The 22,980-nt window shown below is 43.7% G+C and overlaps 1 protein-coding gene across 6 annotated transcripts in view; it reads left to right on the forward strand.

Annotated features, from left to right (window-relative positions):
* Nucleotides 1-4,602: 4,602 nt before the first annotated feature.
* Nucleotides 4,603-22,980, forward strand: part of trps1 (trichorhinophalangeal syndrome I) — a 74,507-nt gene continuing 56,129 nt past the window's right edge. Inside the window, exons 1-2 of one of the 6 annotated variants that reach the window (XM_058046515.1) lie at nt 4,603-5,062; nt 19,655-20,045. In XM_058046515.1, the coding sequence (XP_057902498.1) occupies nt 20,033-20,045 (13 nt within the window). In that variant the 5' untranslated portion in view covers nt 4,603-5,062; nt 19,655-20,032. Of the gene's footprint in view, nt 5,063-5,243; nt 5,488-19,654; nt 20,046-22,980 lie in introns of those variants that run through there. The other 5 variants (XM_058046517.1, XM_058046514.1, XM_058046516.1 and 2 more) reach the window with 5 other exon arrangements.

The following is a 22,980-nucleotide window of genomic DNA, read 5'->3' on the forward strand; positions in this document are numbered from 1 at the left end:
CTCATCTACATCTCATAAAGGCAGGATTGTTGCAAAATGTCCAAGAAAAAACAGGCAAAAAGTGTGGTTTTTATGAGCATGTTTGCTAATGGGCTGTCTTTTGTTAGTGGTTTTCATAAAAGCCAATATTAGACCACCCAACTTGTTCCCGCTCGGGATCTCAAATGTGTCTTTTATTATTAGCTTTTTTCAAATATAGACTTCCAGAGAGCTTTAGGAGGTGGATATGCACCGATGATCATACTTGCATTTAGCTTTTGTCACATCAGGCACTTTCAAGTAGAGAGATGCACCGTATCGTTTTTCCAAACTGACAGCCATGACTTTCGCCTTCTCAGGACCGATTTGGTACCGAAAACCAAACTCTTATTTACGTGGAAGTAGTAGTAGTGCACACCTAGGAAGAAATTAGGATTTGTTGAACTATCATGACATGACTGCTTTCAGGAGAAGCAAAGTACAGAGGGGGAGGAGCTACCCGCCCTGGCCAGCAAGGTGCACTGTATTCGGGCGCACACCCCGAGCAGCCGCTGTGACGCCACGGTGGTCTCTGGCAAACCTTCTGCCCTTTTCAAACGTTGCGGCACAACATTGTTGCGTTGTGTTTTTCCAATGCAGTATCTTTCCAATTCCAGTATAGAAACAGTCAGGACCTCCGTTGTCATGTGACAGTCTGGAATGTGGCATGCCCTTACAACTCTGTACAGTAGGTGGCATCGTAACTCTGCTTCTTAACACACCTCATACGCACATGAGATTTCGTGACACCCCTATTGACTACTATTTGGGGAAATAGCGTATTATTGTTGTTTACTTTCATGCAACCAAACATAAATGTAGAATTTCAAATAATATTAAAATACATACATTTTCAAAAAAGTAATTGCAAATCATTCTTTTATTTTAATTTTCAATATAATATGTGCAAATAAGAATGCTCTGAACTCCTGCTTCAGTGGCTTGGTTGTATTGAGCTCCATTTGGCCTCCTTTGCTGCTATTGTTGGGGTACCCGGGATGCTCGACGTAAACCCTACTAAACCCTACTGTGTAGTGTATGTTATGTGTAGTGTATGTTGTGTGTAGTGTATGTTGTGTGTGTGAAACAGTCAGTGGCGTCTAACATCATGGAACCTCAAAGCCATTGAAGAAAATGATAGGCATTGAAGTTTATTTATTTACTTCCAGTCACAAACAACCAAATGGGAATCATAAAAGTATTTTATGATTTGCTTTGGAGTGGTCGGCAAGGGGGGGAAAAAGTCCTAATTATTTTGTTCTTATAAAATATGTTCCATGTTGTCTTATAGTTAGCGTGACGAGATCAATGCCTTAATGATCATGCAAAAAAAAAAAAACAGCCAAAACATTGGTCCTCCCCTCGTGTTTCTCGCTCGGCAATGAAAATCAAGATTGTCAAACAATGTGGGAACCATCTCATGAGATGCATGACATCATGTAAGATCATGGAACCAAGCAGAAGCTCCCCGCTGTGCTGAAAGATCCCGCAGAGCCCACAGAGGCTCGGCACCCACAGCACGCTAGAAACACCTTCCATGAGCTCACCGCCACAGAAGAAGCCTTTTCAGGATCTTGAGGCATCGACGCTGGCATCAGCGGAACATGCTGGCTGCCTCCGTGCCAGTGTCAAACTCTCTCTCCTCACGAGACCGAAACCGAAGATGAGGAGTCATTACAATAACAATCATTGTTATTTTCAACATGTTGACGTGGCCGCATTGTGTTTTGTACTGAGCAGCCGTGACACAGACCTCTCGTTTGCTAGTTTGGGTAAGCTAAGTCCGTCACCCATTATTGACTCGTGGGTACATGTGCTCGTGTTATGTGTTACAGTCTCTTGTTGCCGTAGCAGACCTGTCATGGCTCATTTGCTAAAGGGAACTCCAATTCATAAGGTGGACATTGTTATCATATTCTTCAGGTTTTGTTGACGTAGACATTTTGTACTGAGCAGCCAGGATGCTTTTGCTGCTAAGATTTTTTCATTTGATCAAGTCTCAGATGAATAAATACATCAAAACTTGACTTGAGATTTTGCCCAACGTCCTACGTTTTTGTGCAACTGGAATCCAGAAGTATGTTCTTCCCGTGCATGCGTGGGTTTTCTCCGGGTACTCCGGTTTCCTCACCCATTCCAAAAACATGCTAGGTTAATTGGCTACTCCAAATTGTCCATAGGTATGAATGTGAGTGTGAATGGTTGTTGGTCTATATGTGCCCTGTGATTGGCTGGCCACCAGTCCAGGGTGTACCCCGCCTCTCGCCCCAAGACAGCTGGGATAGGCTCCAGCACCCCTGCGACCCTTGTGAGGATAAGCGGTAGAAAATGAATGAACGAATGAATCCGGAAGTATTTTGCATTTTTTTGGGCCGTTGTTGGTTCAATCCTTAGATGTTGTCAGGACAAAGTGTACCAAGAGCACCAAGGTGGAGTCTCATGATGGGACGGGCCACTCCCACACGGTGAATAGAAAGAAAAATGCTAAAATGAGTCACTGGATTAGAGAACAGATGACTGCTAACACACCTTCAAATACCACAAAGACTTCTTTGTGGAAATAGTCGGGAGTACAGACGTGTGTTTATTTTTGGGGCACCCTCCACAAGTACACTTTCAACTACGCCACGAAATTGGTTTCATAAACTGGTGTGCCAGAAAATAAGAAGACATAGCAGGAGGGATCGGTGATGTTAGCGGTTCGTCGCCATATTTAGTGACCACTCTAGAAGACGAGACCCCACCCCAGGCACTCAGACATTGAAACAAAACAGTAAAGGAAACTTAATGTGTTGTTGTAAATTGATTTGTTTTCCTGTCATTTTGGCCAATTACACTGATTTGATGATTATGACTCCCCCCCGACTGTGGGAAAAAATCTACCTGAAGAAGCACAGAGGAACCCAGAAGACAGTTATCTCTCAATGATGACTTTTTGTGTGAAGCCGTTGCTAAACGATGCAATGCAGAATTTCTATTTCAATCCCGTGATTTCTAATCGCAGACTTAAAAAGCTGCTATTGATAGACTTGTAACGCTGTGATCTTATCGTCGAGTCATTTATTCTGGTTTAAATCCATTTACTGATTCAGGATTGGGATCATGCCGCTCCTCTGAGTTCCATTTGCCCCGTGGTTATGTGGTTAGGGAAAGCAGATAAGGCTTATTAATATGGATGCCGTCTCACTTTGTTCATGGAGAAAAAAATCATGTTTGGCTCCAATTATACACACGTTTATGAAAGTCATATCCATTTAAGGACTGATTTATGTTTTTATGCTTTAAAATGTGACAATTGGGATATGGTGTCTTGAATATTTATCTCCTAGCAGTGTAACTATCTGATAGATAGAATGAAATGTGACAGTTGTGACACTTTGACAGTTTTTTTTCCAGGTCCTTAAAGGGGCCTTTTGGGGCGCTGCATGTTTCTTTTAAATGCTTTGTAGATATCAAGACGTGTACATGGTAAGTCTGCATTCTTCTCCTCTTGCCGACATGCTTGGATTCCACAGCCTCCTTCCCGACCACACATACTCTTTTGCGATTGGTCAGGAGCTGGGGAAAAAGTACTGTCATCTGGGATGTAGTAAAGCAGACGTGTGATCTGACGTCACTTGCTGTGCCTCCTCCAACACGGAGGAAGCGACAGGAATAATAAAAAAAATAAATAAATCTTTAAATATTGGAGAACACAGGTAGCCCAGGAAATATGCCTTCAGTGCCATTTTTCACAGTGGAAATAACAAGACAATAACAATGTTTTGGTGTCATGGGCCTGTAGATGTTGTTATCATGTTGTATTCTCGTGTTAAACGATGCCAAAGCCTCACATTATCAAGTTTATATGGGCTGCAGGTTGCCTGCATTCAGTAAATGTGGCGCAACATCTCCAGAAGTCCTCAGGAGCACTCGGGAGTGTGACCCATCACAGAGGTGGAGTAAATGAAACAGACCGTTTGGGTCGAAGCAGGAATCCACGGATACACTGCAGAAAGAGGTGCAGATTCTGCAAGATCTAGAAAGCTTTCTGAGTCACGATCTTGAGGCGTCTTTTTTTAAACTTTAAAGGTCAGTCATTATTGTGTAAAAGATGAAGTTAATTTGTAGGCTGTATAACAATTAGCTCTAAAAGAGCTTGGCTTTGGTTGACTACCAACTGGACTATTGAGTTGAATCATAGTGCCTGTCTCTTTAGTGGTCACTACTTTAAGGGAGATTTATGGTGAACTTTAAGGTTTGTTATGAGTGATTGTGTTTCACTTTAACTGTCAGTCTTTGCTTAATCCTGAAATACATGAATGAGTTCATCATTGGTGTGCTTGCCACTTTCAGAGGTATCGACTTAACTCGGGGTGCCTGTCTCTTTAAGAGTCATTATCTTAGTAATAGTTTGTTATGATTATGCCTACCTCTTTAAGAGTCTCAGCGTGCGGGGGCTTTTCTAAACTTTAGCAAAATCTTGCCGTGACTTTAAAAGTCAGTCTTTATTGTGTAAATGGTGAAGTTACTGAGTAGGAAGTGTAACAATTAGTTGCAAAAGTGTGTGTGTCACTTTAAGAGTCTTCGGACGTCTCCTTCTTGATATTAATAGAGCCGCAGCTGTGTGTGTTGTCTTCCTCCTGTGACGTAACCCCAACAGCAAAACTGCCAAGAGATGTCCTGTCACCGCAAAACGACAAACACCACTCTGAACAAAATGACAACACCACTAGTCACAACAAACCGGGAGCTGCTCCGCTTCCGCTTGCCGTGGCGACCCAACGGTGGGCTCTCGGTGGCCGAATAAGGCGCTCTTAACACGGGGATGCGTGGCTGAACGACACTCTGAAAGTCTGTCACTTATCATTCGGTGTTTTGCATGTTGGCGGCGATCGCGTGGAATTCAAAACTCTCTTGGTTCCTGTAAAAGGGCACCCCCTCCCAAAAAGAGCCACCTTGCAGGATGCAGCAACAACAACAACAACAACAAAGAGACAGACCGTCTGCTTTAGCGTCCATCTTTAGCATGCTAGCACGGAGCTAGCTCGTCTGTAATCAACAGGTAAGAGACACACTCAAAACTGTCGCAATGGCGTAAAAATAAACAACACACGTCGAGGAGATCGCCGACCGGTAGCCTCTCGGTCGGGTGTTAAAACCAAGGGGGACACCGTTTGGGTTGACGGGGTGGTGGGGACAATCCTCGCTGTGTTCGCCGCTTTTACGACAACCGGCGGCCGCTTGACGTCTTATGTAACCGCGGGGAGAGCGGCTGGATGAGGGAGGAGGAAGAAGGAGGGAGGGGAAAGGAAATGAGGAAGAGTGCGGCTTTGAATTCACATGGCAGCTCACACTTGAGCTCAGGACTTGAACGACATCGGGGTGTTGCTTCTGCTGCTTCTGGAGGTTGGACCGCTGTCGGCTGCCGCTTCCCCGCACAAAGTGAGTTGCGGGCCCGCGAGGGAGACGTCTGTTGTGTCGCCTCAAGTAGGTTCCTCCTTATCTCCCTCGGCCAAGTTTGTTGCCACGACTTTACTGTGCGCTCGCAACTTTTTATCCCAGCGAAGTGGAAGTTTTCTATCTGTTTATCTTGGGTTAGTTATGGCGCAGTTTTGCACCTCTTTCATTGTTTGCAAGAGTTTGGGGGGGGGGGGGGCATGCATGGTGGATGCACCCCCTCCCTTCTCCTTACACACGGCTTGAAAGGGAAACTCGTTGCCTTGATAGTTTACTTGTTTGCATGCAACTTTGCATGATGGATATTCTTGCAATCAACATTACCAAAGCCCCCAACTACCACCCCCCATTATTTCCCTCCATCTGTGTGGCAAGAAAAAGTGTGATGTTCCTTTGAGATAAGGGAGCCAGGGGTAGGCATGACAACTCCGTGGGGAGAGTGGAGTATGTGAGGCCAGTACAATGAGGCACACACTGGCAAGGAAGCTTTTTTTTAAACACAGTCCTCCACAGTTCTCTGTTGCTTCACCCCCCTTTAAAAAACTTACTTCTGTGTGCACACACTTGTATTCAACAGATAACCTTCAGTAGCTTTTTAAACCGCACACAGTGGAATACAACATTGTTGCTGTCCAATGACAAACATGCAACTTTGTAGAAAACATCATGGTACAGTCACATATACATGCATCATGTGTTGAAATTGCTTCTAGCCTTCTAGCCCACTTTAATTATGGAAGAGTAGCACCTAAAAGCACAGAGGAGTTTGTTTTGGGGATTGTATGTCTCATATAAATGTCTCCTTTCCTTTTTAAAGCTAGCTTTTTTGGTCCAACTCATGAAGAAAAGTCATTTTGTTGTCATGGTTCAGTGACAGTATGTATCATATGTGTTGAAATTAGTTTCAGAGTATGTTTCAGCAACTTGAATCCTGGCAAAATAGCACTAAAAAGCGTAGAGAAAGTTGTTTACTGAATAATAATTTAAGCGTCCTGTTTCCTTGTGAGTCATTTTTTTGTGCGATGCGTGAAGAAAAGTCATTTTCTATTCTTTGTTCAGCGCCAGTATGCATCAAGAGTTGAAGGAAGCTCTTGTTTCCTATGAAGAGTCGGGTTTTGGTGTGATGCACGAAAGAATTCATTGGGCAGCGATAATATGTATTCATCCATGTTAAAAGGAGTTCTAAAGTATGTTTCAGCAACTTTAATCATAGTACTGAAAAATGTAGACAAAGTTTCTTTTGAATTATGAATCAATTTAAATTCTCACTTTCATTTGTAGGTTTCTTTAAAAGGCATTATTTTGGTCTGAGCTCGTAGAAAGTAACTTTCATCCTGGAACAATAGTACTAAAACATAATCAATCAGCTTTGTCTCTTAAATTATACACAAACACGTCACCCCCACTTAAACCTTTTGCTTCTTTTTAAGGGCGTTTGTTTTTGTGGGAAACATAAAGTAGTCATTTTTTTTCATTGGGCACAGACAGTATTTATACAGTACAGTCTTTGGAAAATATTGTCAAATGTTTTTCAGCACTAAAAAGTATTGTGGCATTTGCATGTTAAATTAGAAATGAGCATGCCAGTCTCTTGTTTGCTTTCAACTACGCCTCGGGGCCCTTTGAACATGAAGTTACAGCCCGCTGGTATTTTACCCCCTGGTCCCAAACCTCACAATGGGAGTACAGAGTGTAGGCATATACTGTATGCATATCTATACGTCTTGCAACAGAGATCAGGGAATGCTGGCTGATTTGAATTACAGAATTACAACCATGAAATACACACAATGTATAAGTTGGGTCCCTGAAGGCACCGCAACTGTTAAGGATCGTCATTTTCATTTGTTAGAAACATTTTGTTGAAGCAATTTCCAGTATGCCATTTAAAAAAAAAAATTGGACTGTCAAATGAAAAGTTCATTTTTGTTATGTTTTAATTTGAACAACAATGAATGAAATAGAAATATAAATTAAATTTTAATGAAAAAAAATTTAATATTTGTTTTAGACTTAAAAAATAAAATTTTAAAAATAACTGTATATTAGCCACTGGAGCACAGCATATTTAAGCAAATGTCATTGTTTGCCATGGCGTCTTCAGGGCTCTGTCCTCGAGCGACTGCTCATTGTCGGAATTTGATGCTAACCTTTTGACACTTTGCTTTGTGTCCCAGTAAAAAGTGAAGTGACTCCGCTTCCTCGCAGAACACTGGATGTTACTGTATCTCACGGCCTTGTTCATAGCCACCATTAAAGCTCCAAACAGTTGACGAGCTCTTAAATACAATGTATAAAAGGCTTTCCCGTACGTGTGTGTGTGCGCACTATGGAGACGACCACGGATTACTCATATGGCTGCAAGATGTGAAGCCTCTGCGGTGCAACCGGGCCAAAGAGAAAGTTTTTTTTTTTGGGTGGTGTGGGAGAAAAAGACGAACAACTTGGACTCAGAGCGAAACGGCAAGGCACACAAACGCTGGAATGTAATCGCGCCGTAGTTTTGAGGGTTTCGACGCGCTGTACGACATGACAGAACAAGTGTAGTGATTTTGCGGGCTGCCGTGCGTTTGTCTTTGGGTGCTTCCAGGATCAGTCCGTCCTAAGCACCTTTTTGGGCTAACCCGTGGCCACGGTTACCTTGCAAACAGCTCATGACGCTTCACCATCCTCGGCTCACTACAGCCCATAAAAGTCCACGGTGAATAATGAAGCAAGCATTCGTCTGTGCGGGACGGCCACCCTCCCATAGATGATTAGCATTGACTTGAAAGCTAACCCTCCTGTCTATGTCAAGAAGGGCCACCTAATCAAGACACAGTGTTGCAATGGACTGATTGCATGCCAACCAAGGCTCTCTGAATAGACTGAATAGAACGTTGTTGTTGTTGTATCGTGCTTGTCAGACCCCAAACATTGATTGAAAGCCTCTCTGAAGCATTTGTGTGGATTCTAGCAAAGCATTGTCACTTACACACTTACTCATATTCGGGCAGAAGGGATGCAGACGTGTACATATAGTTTTTAATTTCAAAATTACCACCAAAAATGGTTTCATTTGTTTGCAGCTCCTCAGGGCTCTGTTCTACAGCCACAGCTTTTGAACATGAAGGCATCCTGTCCCATTGGTGAAGAGTTTGCGTGTTGCGCTTGTTAGATGTCAAGCATTGATTGAAAGCTTCCTTGAAGCACTTTCAATGTTTCTAACCAAGCAGAGGACGCTTGGACCCTTTGACCCTTTAACGGTGGTTAAAGGCTCAGTTGCCAGGTAGATCAGGATACCATTTTTGCTGGGTTTTACTACCTTACTGAGACATAGTTTTGCTGTTGCACACTTGGGTTCTTGCTTTTTTTGCTTCTAGCGAGGATGCTGGAGTGCATGCTAAATGCTTTGAAGACCACGGCCGCCATCTTGTTGTGGCTGGTGCAGCCTTGTTTTGGTTGATTTTGGCCTTTTTAGCGTCTGTCTTTAAAGATAACAAGCACATGTTCCTGGTTTATGGAGAAAGTATTTATATTTGTAAAAGACTTTCTGGGGCCGGGTCATCCCAAACGGGGGACCGTTTTTTCCAGCTTTGATCATAGAGGGTAAATAATCCCCCCATCAGGAAACCGGGGAGGCGTTTACAAGTCGGAGGTGATGGCAACAGCAACTGAACTGACAAAGCTACCCGTCAAAAGCCAAGCCATAGTTTGTTTGTTTTTTTAGATTTTATGAATGCACAATGGAGATACAGTATTCATACAAAAAGCTCCAATCCGACTTTGGCATTTGCGTTCCAAGACTTGACCGTTTCCCATGAGCACCGCAGCCCACGCTGGTAATTCCCTCCCCTTTTTTCCCACATTAAGCCGTCAGACAGACGGTGAAAATTAGCTGCGGAAAATGTGACAGAGGGGCGTAAGTGGCCCAAATGTGATTTTTAAATGGTAACTTTCTTTGTGTTGGAAGCTGAAATGGCTGATGGAGGAAAAGTGCTGGAGCTTTTTGCTCAAGTCTTAGTTCTTAGTTCAGGGAGAGCGTTGTAGGATACGGCTGTCACGTTCTTACCTTGATGTTGGCCATTTGCAGGTCATAATTGGAGAACCTTAGAATTGACAGCTTCATAATGTTTCTATTGAAACTAAGTGGCTTGTTTATAGTTGGCTTCATAGCTTGCTTCCATGAAGTGGTATTGTCCTGTGTGCTTTGGAAGCCAGGGCTCTACATTAAAAACCAAAATAACTTGCCCATAGGGAATCCTTAAGGTGAGAACTACTTGCCCGAACTTGCCCCATGTAAAATGAAAAGACTGCCATAATGATATCATGTAATTTTTTGTGGCATCACATGAGAATCTCAAATAAATAAAATAATAAAATAAATAATACCTTACACATCGTAGTCGTAGTAAGCAGTGATATTTATAAGTTGTGCACCACAATGAAACATTATTGAATAGACACATTTGTGTACTAGTAATGTGTTTTTAATCCAGAAAAAAATGCTCAATGGTCAAACAATAATTTGTGAAGCAAAGGTGAGAAAAATCCACAGAGAAATGGAAGCGCTAGATTTTGTAGCTTGTGCAAAATCAGCACTTGGTATTGGATCTAATTGGTGGTGTTTCATTGTGACCACTTCAAATTGTCACAGCAATGTGATTCACTCACCTGTGCCATCATTTGATTTGCTGCCGCTAATAAAATACTTGTTTAGGAGGCACTGCTTCATCACTTTTTGCTGTTTTCCTTCAGAATTAGACGATGTTGGCAGCGACGCCATGATGGATGTTTTCGTAGTCAAACGATCGCTGATTGGTTGATCGCGAACAACGGGTGTGGGTAAAACGTGGACTGTGGATTACGGACCGCGGTCTAAATAAACGATTCTGATTGGTCCATTTCAAGATTTGCAAGGATTGCTTTGCAAATTACCACCGGAATTACGCAGTCCGTGTTTTACCAACACCCAACAAGAACCGCTTTTAAAAAAAACTCTTGGCAGTATGGCATGCCAAAGTGCACTTGCCCGACGGGAATATCACTGATTGGATTTACTTGCCCGAATTTTGTTTTAACTTGCCCCGGGCCATCGGTACATCGTTATTGTCGAGCCCTGGAAGCCTTCCCTTCCCTTTGCTTGTCATTGGAAAACCTGAAGTGTTGACTCCCTATCCACCAATTAACGGACTGTAGCTGGTCCAGCATGACCACAGCAGATGGAACTCCGAGAGTGGGGCGGTGTAAAAACATTGTCACTGGACTGCACCACCTTGTGATCAGGGGCATCATTTACAAAGATTGCGTACACACAAAACGGGGACCACAACTTGGGTACGCAAAGTATGCGATCTGTAAAAACACAACCTGACGTGAGACGTTGCACTTGGCTGTGGTACACCACCTTTGTGGCTGGTGTAGGCTCTTTTTGGTGACGTGAATTTTAGCATACATCAATGAAATGCTTCGATAGCATTTAAGTTGACAAGACAGCTCTAATGTGTCCTCAGTGCTCCCCCCCCTCTTTGGACATTTTTTTCAAAAATAAGGCACTTTTTGTCGATCAATCAATCAGTGTCATCAATTAATTTACCACATCTTTTGGGGGCTGACACGCACACGTGTGTAAAATTGAGCAATCTTACCGACTTTGTCTAATGAGGATATCTGTGTTAGCTGTGTTAGCTGGTATGTCTTCCTTAAAAGCCTGTTTTTTTAAACATATCCTATGCAGCTACAAAGTCAACTACCCACTTCTTTCTAAGTCCTGGCAGTGCCACTCATACGCACACGACACTCCGACCCATTAGCATGGTAGTCTGGTTTCTGGCTAAAAACATCTGGTAACTATGAGAAGTTTCAAAGTAGTCTTTGTCCTCTCCCTTAGCGCAGGTCAGCCATTCTGACTTTCTCTGAAGTCCAGGCTCATTAAGGACCACACTTGGAATGAGCAACATTATGGATATTATGGATATATGTCTCATAGTTATTTAGGAGACAGCAGAGGGACACGACAACCTCTTAGCTAGCCGCTGGTCCAACTTGACATTTGCGCCCCGAGACGGAACAAACTGTCTCACCTGTTCCCCACTGAGATGAGGGCGGAGCGAGGCAAGGGAAGTTTGAGCTGAAGCCCTCAGGCTTTCTTTCCAAGCAACTTTAGTTGAAGTTTGTCTGCACACTTGCTCCTGCCTCACTTTATGCATGTAGAAGTGGATACAAGGCTCTTATTCTGGGATGTCTGATGGCTTTTGGCCGAGATATGTCTACCCCGGCTTCTTAACGAAGCTAACGTTTTGAGATCTTTGTTGGGAAAGAGGCCGTCTTTGTCAGCCAGAAGAACGGCGTCTAATGTAGCTAATTACCAATCACTCACTTATGTAACCATTAGCTGTACTCAACAACAACAACAACAACAACAACGCTCTTCACTTTTTCCCCTCCACTTGAGAGGAAGTGCTCCTGCTTTCTTTCTGATGTTGTCAAAGGGAAGGATGAAGCGCCACAGTGAAAGCAGGCTTGAACCACATGAGCGAGTGAAGCGGTGGTGATTCAGACAGTGATGCATCAATGGACGTATTTAGTATTCTCTCAGCCTGTCATCATGCAAATTTACTGGGAGTTTGTAGGTTTTTTAAGGTTTTAAGTCTGAAAACAATAGCGTCTGACCTCCAAGCGCTGTGCCATTTGTTGCCCAGGTGTGATAGATCATGGGAGAATAAATGCGTTTTTACTACAAACCTGTCGGGTTATGAGCCTGTGATGGATCTTTTGTGCAGCTTCAGTTTCAGTCGGCTCTGCACCTTGGAAACTGAAACTCATTTGGGCCTCTTGTGTCCACCATTTGGTCTAGTAGGATTTTGTTCATTTTCCTTCCAAAGTCTGAAAACATTAGTTTGTAACCCCAACCCCTATAAATTTATGGCCACATATTGTGTACTTTCCATGGACAAGTATTGAGTTTTTACTGCATGACTCATAAAGTTACCTCGTAATGAGCCTATGATTCATTTTTTGTGCAATTTCCTAAAATTCAATAAACATTTTTAGTCTACCGTCAACATTGTGAGGCTGGCCTGTTGTCATGCACACTCAATCTGACTTTGATAGTTTTCTAACTCCAACGCAGTTAATTTATAGCAAAATGTGAAATATTTGTGATATTTGTGCATTTTCCATGGAAAAAGGATGACTTTTTATTGCATGGATCCTAAACTTGTTTGATTACGAGCCTGTGACTCCTTTTTTTGTACAATTTCCCAATATTCAACGAGCATTGTGTGCATCTTAATGCCAGTCTGGTGGAAATAAAACTTGTGGGCTGGCACCAGTTGCAGTTGGTGTGGTAAATGGAAGTGTTTTCACTAAATTCAACAGTTTCACTGATAGTTAATGTTACCCTTCAAAGTCACAGTGTGCATGTTTTTCCTCTTCACCCTCCCAAAGTACTTGTTCCACTTCTGTGTGTCAATATGTGTGTTACAGTGTGTGTCTGAAGCATCCATTGTGTGTGTGTGTGACTGCATCGATAGTTGGATATCAAAGGGGGGGGGGGGGGGGGGGGGTGTTGGTCCTTTTTTTGAAATGTAAATGATGGTGGGGGACACATCTGGGGGGGGTCTTTGTCGGGGATGACAAGGTGGTGGGTGTTTGAGGCCCACGGTCGGGTGTTTGACAGTGTTGGTGGCGGAGGGAGGATGTCGGAGTCGAGTCGGTGTTGGCCACTTATGATGAATGCTGGGAAAAGATGGCGGCTGTGTACACAAATATTAAGACCATAAGGAGGAAGGAAAGAAGGAAGGAAGGAAGGAAGGAACGCAGATGGCCGGGCGAGAAGCCCATTAGCATAGACAGTGGTTGGAGGAGGTTTGGGGGGGATCACTGGCTATGGTTGAAAACTTTACGGCTGACACTTAAATTTACTTTGTGTGTGTGTGTGTGTGAGAGAGGAAAAGCACAGTGGGGGGCCACACGCTTGTTCTGCAACATGGCTTTTGGGCTTTTACCGCTTTCACATGGAAAGTTTCACCTCAGCTTCACGTCAATCACTGGATTTCATTCATTTTGCAAATAGAAGGGGAAAGATAAAATAAGCTCTGCTTCTTCCTGCTCCTTTTCGGACATGCAAGCCAACCGGAAATGAACCTTTATTTCTGATATTTACTGCATTTAAGGCGGACATTTAAACAAATTCTCATTTGCACAAATATACGAGCCAAGTGTGGAACATTTTGTGTAAAACTCTCCATGCACGAAATATCTTTATTTGGTGCTTTATGTCATGACGAAGGTGAAGAGTGTTGTTTCTTTGCAGTTAAAAGGGAAGGGGAGACAGTATTTTGGACAAACAAGCCAAAACCACAGTGCCATTAAAAGTCTACAGATGATTATGCAAATGTAATCTGCTTAATAACCACATCCGAGAAACATCCATTACTGTTATTTACGGCCTGGTCTTACTCCCAAAGTCTTTTACCAAAAACAGAAATCCCTTGGGGTAGGACTTGAGCTTGCTTAAAATCGCTGCCAGGAAGTTGCAATGGAATGCGACATGCCGTAATGTCGGCTGGTGTGGCATCACGGCAGCGGGCATGCGTGGTGTGCTTGCTCCTCGCACCTTGCACCTTGCACCTCATACCTCATACACCTCATACACCTCATACACCTCATACCTTTCACCTCACCTTAAACCTGATGGATCTCTGCGGCAGTAACGGTTACTAATGCTACTATTTCAAAGAAAAAATACACTCTTAAGGGGCTTGGAACTATGAGTGCCTCTTCTCTCAAAAGCGGAGCAAAAAAGTGAGGGAGATGATGTATTTTTCTAACGTTTGATGCTCATCAACGGGCTGTAGGGACACAGTGCTGTTAGAACATCATCAAGTTGATATCCCCCTCAAGCTTGCTTTGCAGCCACACTGAGATACTGTGACAACTTTTGGCTCCTGTGTGCACACCCCCAATCTTGAACTAAGCCCGGCCCTGCATTGACATCACCACCCAGGAAAAAAAAAAAGAAAAACGCCCCCGCTTCCCGATTAGCGTCCAGCGGAGAAACACCGCTTCTCTCCAGCCGGCCCACGTGCGGAATGGAGGGCTCTGGAAGGCAATACAAAGTCAACATTGTGGCCCGCTAACGTTCCGCTGTGCAGATATTTTTCCCGTCAAGCGGCCGGCGCTGCTTCTGCAGGAAATGTCCGTGGAAAAGTGTGCGTGTTTGTGCAGGCGGGAGTTGTGTTGGTGCACTGCTGTCTTTCTTTCTTTCCCTCTGTGGACGCTTGTGTGCGCCCCAGTGACGTAATGTTTGAGCTTAGCCAGACAGACGCAAACCATGACATGTGTGTGCATGTGTGCAAACCCTTCTATACCTGCTGCACGTCTGTGTGTGTGTGTGTGTGTGTGTGTTCTCCTGGCATGACTCTGGTTTGTTTTCCATATTTTTTTGGGCAATAGAGAGTCAACAATCAACATGTTGATTTATTCCTGCTACTAGTTCCTTCCATTACGCCTACAAGCACCACTAAAAGTTTCTTCTCTGTAATTTCTTTGAAGCGTGAGAGTCTCGCTGTGGAGATACCTGTTGATTTACGCGGCTCGCCTGTGTCCGAGGATGAATACGCGCTCTGTCTGGCTAGGCTGCGGTGAGTTGGGAGCCTCCTCGGCAGACCGTAAGATTTGGCTATTCTTGTTTGAGAAAGTCCTTCTCTGACTCCGCAGAGGATGGTTTTGTGTGCTGCCAGCATATGTCCTCTTGTCTCCCCATCAAATGGGACTCCATGAAATCGATTTAGTTTAGTGAGCAGGTTGCTCAGCTGCAATCAGACCAAGAAGGAAAGTGTCAGCAGGTCTTAGTGTCTCAAGTTTGGAAAGAAGATTTCTCTTATGTTATGTTGAAGTTTTTTAATGTAAATTAGTTTGTGATTTATAGTACATCTGCAACAATTACTTGATGATTATCCAATTAATTGACTGTCTGTTATTGGTTCATGTTAATTTGGTTCTGTCTAGGACCTAGCCCATGACAAAACAACAAGCTTCACATTAATCGACTAAGGAAATAATTGTTACTTGCAACCCTAATTTATATTAGAACATTGAAAGAAGCAATTTGACTTCCTTTACTGGGATAACTAAATGTACTTCATCACTGTACGGTACATGGTGTCTTGTTTGGAGTCTACATTTATCTCTTCCGTTATGCAGTGGAACTTCTGCTTGTGTAATTTGTTCCAAGGTCAGACAAATACCAAAATGTGCAAAAGTGGGGGCAATATTTTAAACACACCAAAATGCATGTTATAGTTATCGTTCTTAGAATTATACTTGCTGAAATCAATGCAGGAGAATTCAAACGTCAAAGTCATGATGTTTTGGGACTTTCTGCACATCCTGAAAAGGTCCAATTCAACGGTGTTTGTCCCCTTTGGGGAATTACGGACACTTGCAATGCTCTTCGGTGCCTTTTCATATTATTTAGGTGAAAAATTTGCTTACAGTTAGTTAGCAACGCGTTGGGTGCTCTGGATTTTGCCCAACAACGCAGGACAATGTTGTATGAACGGATGAAACCCGAGGCAAAACGGGGGGTAGGAAAACTGAGATGAACTGATTATCTGGTTTTGAAGAAGCAGCAACCCAACAACCGTACATACAATTTATACCCTTCAAAACATCCCACAAGTAATAAGACATTTTACTTGTACTGTACATGTGTATACATGTGTATAGTGACCGGTTACATTAGGTACACATGCACAACGGAGATCTGCATGAAAGAAATACTCTGCAGAGATCATAATGCACTGTGGCATGGTAAAACAAACAGAAAGCATACTGTACTGTCGTTGGTCCTTTGGCTGCTAGTGTGATTGTTTTTTACTCGGAGAACAGCGCTGTCGTAGTAATCCCTTTCAGATGGACGTGTGCGTTCTGGGCTCAAATTGTTGGAACGCGGAGCTTAACTCCGCGAGAAGCGCATGTAAAATTGACTGGGACACTTCAAACACGCCTTTCAAATACACGAAGCGCTTTAGCCCGGGGACTGAATTGGCTAATGGAAGAATGAAATGAAAGCCTTTTAACCAGAAGCATCCGCACTGACCAATAAACACTCTAGATTTTTTACTTGATGAAATCTACCTTTTCCATATAGGGCTTTCTTCCATTCTCTGATTAGCCAAAAAGGCCTTAAATGTTACGTTAGCAACTTTGCATGCCCTTATCAGCCCACAGCTGATTCTTTCTTTTTTTTCTCTAGGAAAAAAACAATTGATGAAGATGTTTGGACCCAGGAGTTGGGGGATAAATACAGTCTTGATAAAAACTGAAATGCGGGCACAGCCTAGTGAATTGACTGTGTAAGCTAACTTTTCTAATCCTGAACCACTCCACACAAAAGGGGGAAAACTTGTCAAAACATGCACCCCTGCTGTGTTGCCTGGCAAAAATACCCCCACATGGCGGAGGTGTCAAATTGACTTGATAATTCACACACATTTGTTTTGCTCTGTCACCACCAAATTTGGTATACACCTTTATGGGGGGACTGACAAGCACACATGTGCAGGATTGGTTGAAAAACATGGCAATTTTTCTAATGGTGATCATTGTGAAGATGCACAGTATGTACAGTATATTCATCCACCCGTCCGCCCTTCCTTCCTTTCTGCCATCCAACCAACCAACCAGCCAACCCATCTTATCGGAGAAGTGCTATGACGCACTATTGTAGTGGTTTTTCATTCGGTGTTTCCCTTGAAACCGGACAGGCAAATGCAAGCGGACAATTTCTGATACTTTGTTGTGGCGGGTAACCATCAGAAGTATTCACAGACAAGCAGTATGATTTTGTTACGTAAGCTTTGCATGTAAATGTGACATGCGTGCGGAGGAGCCTGGGGACACCACATCCTCTACCGCATCCATCTAACTTTTGTTTGGAATGACGATAAAAATACAACAACCAAAAAACCAAGGGCACCCACCTCAGAGGAGGTGTGCGTCGTCACCTGAAAACAGATACGGGGCGTTCAGAGAAGAAGAAAAACAGATTGACGTGCGAGATAGATGATGAGTCATTACAGAAAGTCTGAGTCACTTTCTGACCTTCCCTTCTGATCTTCAAGCGGTGCTCTGAATGCTGTCACTAAACGACACCCATAGGTTTGTCGTGTTATCAGTGAGAACGCGGGTTTGTTTCTCATCTACTGTTAAGCGCGTGCGCACAAATGCCATCCACGCGCTTCCGCTTGATAACGGCGTGACCACATAATAGCATTAGCCATTAGCCATTAGCTGGCAAATACGACAAGTGGTGCTCACAACAGGAAAACGAGACGGAGAAAAATGCTTTCAAGGTCGAAATATTTTCCCCCGCGGAGCCCTGACTGGGTCTCGCGGCTCCTCATTCATTTAGTCAATCACAGTCTCTGTTTTTCTCCTTATCCTGCTCCTTTTCACCCCCCCACCACCGTGACTTATCTCCATCCTTTCCACTCGTCTTTCTCCATCAAGCTTTTTTAACAATTTAAATGGCTTTCCATCGCTCTGTCTTTCCCATCAATCCGTCACTGAGCTCTCGACAAGCTTTGCATGATTCCTGCCTGTTTTTCCAGCGTGTGATTGCGCACACACACACACACACACACACACACACACACACACACACACAGATGTCCTCCCACCACACTACAGCTACCGCCTCCCTGTGTGTGGTCCGGTCCGACGATAGGCCGTTACATTGTCCCAGACAGGTCGGTCCTGCGATGGTAGGTGGTGGTGAGGGTTAGAGTGGGGGTTGGGGGGGTGTTTGTTTTTCTGTTTCCAATTTGGTTCCAGCCCGAGGAACTCCATACTCCGCTCCATCTCAAACGCACCATTCATGACGGCCTGACGCACATGATTACATGCAAACGCACACCCGTGCCCTCCCAAAAAGGCACATGCATGTGAAATAATGAGGACACCCCATGGTGTACATGGCATTTGAGGGTCGTTCTGAAAGGTGACATGCGACAAAGTTACCCTCAAAGGTTTCTAATCATTTATCAACTTGTGGGCAATTTGTTGCTACATAAGTAAACCATTTTGCTGGATGGCGGCCATGTTTTTCAAGTCATCTTGCTGGAATTTTACACCTATGTGCCTATCAGTCCCCTGGGGGGGCCGGGGGAGGGGGGTTGGACCAAACACCTTAAAGTTACATTGGGCTGTTCTGAAGAGCCGCGGGAGGAATTAGAAGTGAATCCAACTTCTGGTTTAATAACAGCGCCACCGTGTGGTGGATTTGTCAAGGAAATGAAGGCACAGGCAACATAGTCTGTGTGCGTGTTGGGAGCGTTAGCTAACACAAATACAGTCCAACTTCTAGTGGGTGTTTTGGAGAGCTGTGCATTGAGATGTGTGAGACATTTCAAGTCAATCCGACTTGTAGGATTTATTAATCAACCAGAAAAATACTAACACAGGCAACACCGTGTGGATGTGTGCTTTGCCAAGATGTCAGCCTTTTGTGTGCTGTGGTTCAGGAGTAGAAGAGTTAGCCTACACAAATACAGCTGATGTAAATCTTAGCGGGTGGTTTTTGGAGTTGTGTGAGACATTTCAAGTCAAACCGTCTTATTAATGAGTGGCAAAATAATAGTAAGGCAGCACACTGTTTTGCCTTTGTGTTCAGCACCAGGAGTAGGAGCTTACACAAGTTACACAAGTAGCGTGTATTGCCGTTCCTAATGAAGTGATGGCTAAGACTAGCCATGATTGGAGCGCAATCTTCTTCTTCTTCTCCTTCTTCTTTTTCTTATTCCTATTCCTATTCCTATTCCTATTCCTATTTCTCTTCTTCTGATTCTTGTTTTGTTCTTATTCACAGCCGTTGACTGGAATTAGAAGTGGATTCGGGCCATAATTCCTACAAATTGCTCATCGACTGGCTGTTAATTCCACTCATAATGTGATCGATAAGGCGGTGGAGCGAAAACAGGACATGCTGCTGTGCTGTTGTTGCTGCACACTGGTAAATTGTTGGCTAGCTAATAGCGATGTTGCCATGTTACGTACTAGAAATGTTGACCCGGCCTCAGCTGGTCGGTGTGGGAATGCGCCATGTGGTACATGAAGCAAGTTTAGTTGATCCCATTGTCCTGGTAAAGTATGGATAGATGGGTCCTGACCACAGGCTCCGCTAAAGCCGTCTCTTGTCTTGCCTCCACAGGTTGTTAAAGTAGACACGTCTGACGAAGGACCCAGAAGTCAAAGACCTGGACCTGGCTTTTAAAACCTCTCCCTGGGATCTACATGCCATAAGACCACCACTGGATTGCAGCGAGTGGATGCTATGTGGAGTTTAAGACCCTCCTAATAAAAAACAAAACAAAAAAACAAAACAGAACCCGACAGTTTGAGCGAGATGGACCTGCCTGGACTCGGACAGCGGGCCTGCTGAGAAAGGAGCGGATGGATTAGCGCGAGTGGCTTGCGCTCGGTTTCTGCTTCCCATTACCAGAGCGGACGGACCTCTGGGGCCCAACTGAGCCGCCTCAAGAGAACTGATGCCCAGGCCCGGAATCTGGCAGAATGTTTTAGTAACCTGATGAACAGCCGAGGTAAGACATTTGCATGTACTCATACATGCATATTTCATTCATTCTTACACTCTGATGAATAATCCATTCAATGAGTCAATCATTTAAAGCCTCATTTATCCCCCAATTGCTCAAATCATTTCACTTCCCTTTCATTCCTGCACCCGCTCTCGTGGTCAAGTTGGCCTGCAGACATTGATATTGAACCCAATGTATTTATTCTCAATATTATTATTAATATAATTATTCGCAATATTATTATGTATCATCACAGAAACTACCGGTGTCAAACCTTTTAAAAAAACATCTACAAACAGTACAGTAATTGCTATTCTAATCATTTCTCTTTCAATAATAATAATAATAATATTGATGATGATCATATGGTTTGCTTCAAGGGTTTTTGTATTTTTGTCAACAAATGTAGAATAATTTCTACCAAACTAAAAATTCAAATAATAACAACGCTATTGTTTAATTGTTTAATCTTAAATGTATCTATATCTTTTTAATTTAGAAATAAAAATTTAGTTTTGTGCACTGCATGTACCAAAACCAACATTTCAAAATGATTAGAAATGGAACATTTTACATAAAGTGTACCGCGTAAAAGAAATGTACTAAAAAATCCAGAAAAAAAATAAAATAATGTTATTTAGAATTGTTTCATTTAGCTATTTCTAGACTATGTTTTGTGTCCGCATATTGTTTTGAAGCAGCACGGAGGAAATGGTTGCTTCTTTTTTGGTTGAAAGTTCCAAAACCTAGGCAGAGGTCTCCAAGTTAGACCTTCGTGAGCGCTGAGAACAAAGTGAGCGTATGGGCCGGTGAGGCTGGTTAAGCACATGAGTGCGGGCATACAGTATGTATACAGTATGTATACAGTATGTGCGTGTTTGCGTGTTTTGGGTATGTTTTTCATTATGTGGCGGCGGTGGCTTTTGCTCGGTGATGTTATTCAGCGAGGGCGGGTTGCTTTCAACCGCTTGATGCTTTTAGCTGTGGCTTGTGTGTGTGTGTGTGAGTGTGTGTGTGCGCAGCCCTTTTCCTCAACGTGTGTGTGTGTGTGTGTGTTTGTGCGTGTGCGCCGGCGTGCTCGCGGGCTGTGTTGTGGCACCGCGACGCAGCTTTGATGTTGCCAGTCAGATTTGGAACATGTTTTTGTGCTGTTCTAGAAAACGGAGGAATGTTGAGTGGAGACGATTGAGTCTAAAAGTAAGTTGGACTGTCAGTCAAAACAGACACACACACAAAACACGCAGACTCTGACGTAACAGCCCGGTAAAGCTCAAACCCCCGTTGCTGTTGTCTGTTCTCCTTTCTCAGCGTACGTCACAGCAAACACACAAATAGTTACCTGTTGACCTACTTTTGCACAAAAACGACAAAGCACCACTCACAGAAAACACACAACTCCCAAAGACACACGCACAATGTGTGTATTTTTGGTAGAACAATGCATCATTCTGCAGCGAGGCCATTAACCCTCGCTGCGCTCACCGCCACGCTCAATCTCCTAGCAAAGTTTGTGTTTATTTTTTAGACCGGTGTCCCGCAAACAAGCATAATTCTTCACGCTTAATTACGCAGACAGAGATGCATAAGAGGCGTCGACGACGAACATCTAGTCAATTAATGACTTCATTTGTTAGCGGGCTAATGATGGACTTGTTTAAAGGATGCACAATCAATCAGACGTGGGGGTGACAGATGTTTTTATTGTTGTGAATGAAGTGGGGCGCATGAGGTAAGTACAGCGTGGCGGCCCCTACCTTTCCTCATGTTGTTCCAGCAGTCGTCTTTCATTGTGAAAATAATCCTCAATAATAAAGCAGGCTAATTACACGACAAACTACATGCTTTTCGGGTGACTTGCAAGACGTTTTCATAAATGCTACCCAAAGGATGTTTGTGATGCTGTGTGGTCGTACCTCCTGAGAGAATTCTACATGATGGCATGAAACAACAGCGGCACAGCTGCCGTCTACTTGTACGGCATTAACAGCTCTTAACGAACCACATTGCTTGTTTGTTTTCAAGACAAAATCTCGCCTTTGGAGTCCATCTAGCTGGCTACTGCCAGAGAGAGAGTGCAAGCCAGGCAAAACGTGTGAACAAAGATGGCGGTAAAGTCAAACGCTATGAGATTGAAAGGAGTGCGATCCCACACTCTGGCATCGATGGACTTAGACTGGCACAAACTGTCATCAATTGACTCCACATTTCTCAAACTATTTGTCATTCTCGCAGCAGCAAGGTCAATGTCAGCCTGTCAGCGAGACGTCAACACAAACTGCTTATTTTTCTTTCATTCACTGTTATTTCTCTCTGGATTATTGTGTTGTGTGCTGAACTGCATTTCACTGCTATTATTGTGTTCGCTCTGTTAAAAACAAAGAAAAGCAAGGCCATTTCCGATTCTGTTGCTGAGAATGTTAGCGGCTGAATAGATTTGACATTTACTGTGCTGCTGCTGCAGGTTGATGGTTCTGTACAAAGTGCTATCGCCAACTACTGGGCTGGAATCCATATTGCAGCCTTGTGAGTATGACTGACTGATGTTTTTTGGACTGTTCTTCCTGGATCCCTTGAAGGAAGATCCATTAGTCAGGAGAATGCTAAGCAGATGAAGCAGGGCCAGTGGGTCCAACCTAGATTTTCAAAGTCCGCTCCATTTGTCTTCTGTGTTTGTAGCAGGGGCTGGGCCTGAGATGCATTAATCAGATTAGGATGGAAACCCAGCACATTGCCAAGGGGCAGAGAAACCCAGCTCGTGGTTCGATACGTGCCCCCGTAGCCCGCTTCCGCAGAATGCTCGTTTGCCTCCCAAGCAAGCAGAGCTACTTTATGTGTTGCTACTCGCTCCCACCTCAGACCCAGACACACCGGCTTTCACCTGCGCGTGCTTTCAGTGCACGCCGGCCGTGTGCGCAGCCTTGTCTGGGTGCGCGTCGCC

The sequence above is a fragment of the Doryrhamphus excisus genome, chromosome 14 (genome assembly GCF_030265055.1).
Source record: "Doryrhamphus excisus isolate RoL2022-K1 chromosome 14, RoL_Dexc_1.0, whole genome shotgun sequence".
Taxonomy (NCBI): domain Eukaryota; kingdom Metazoa; phylum Chordata; class Actinopteri; order Syngnathiformes; family Syngnathidae; genus Doryrhamphus; species Doryrhamphus excisus.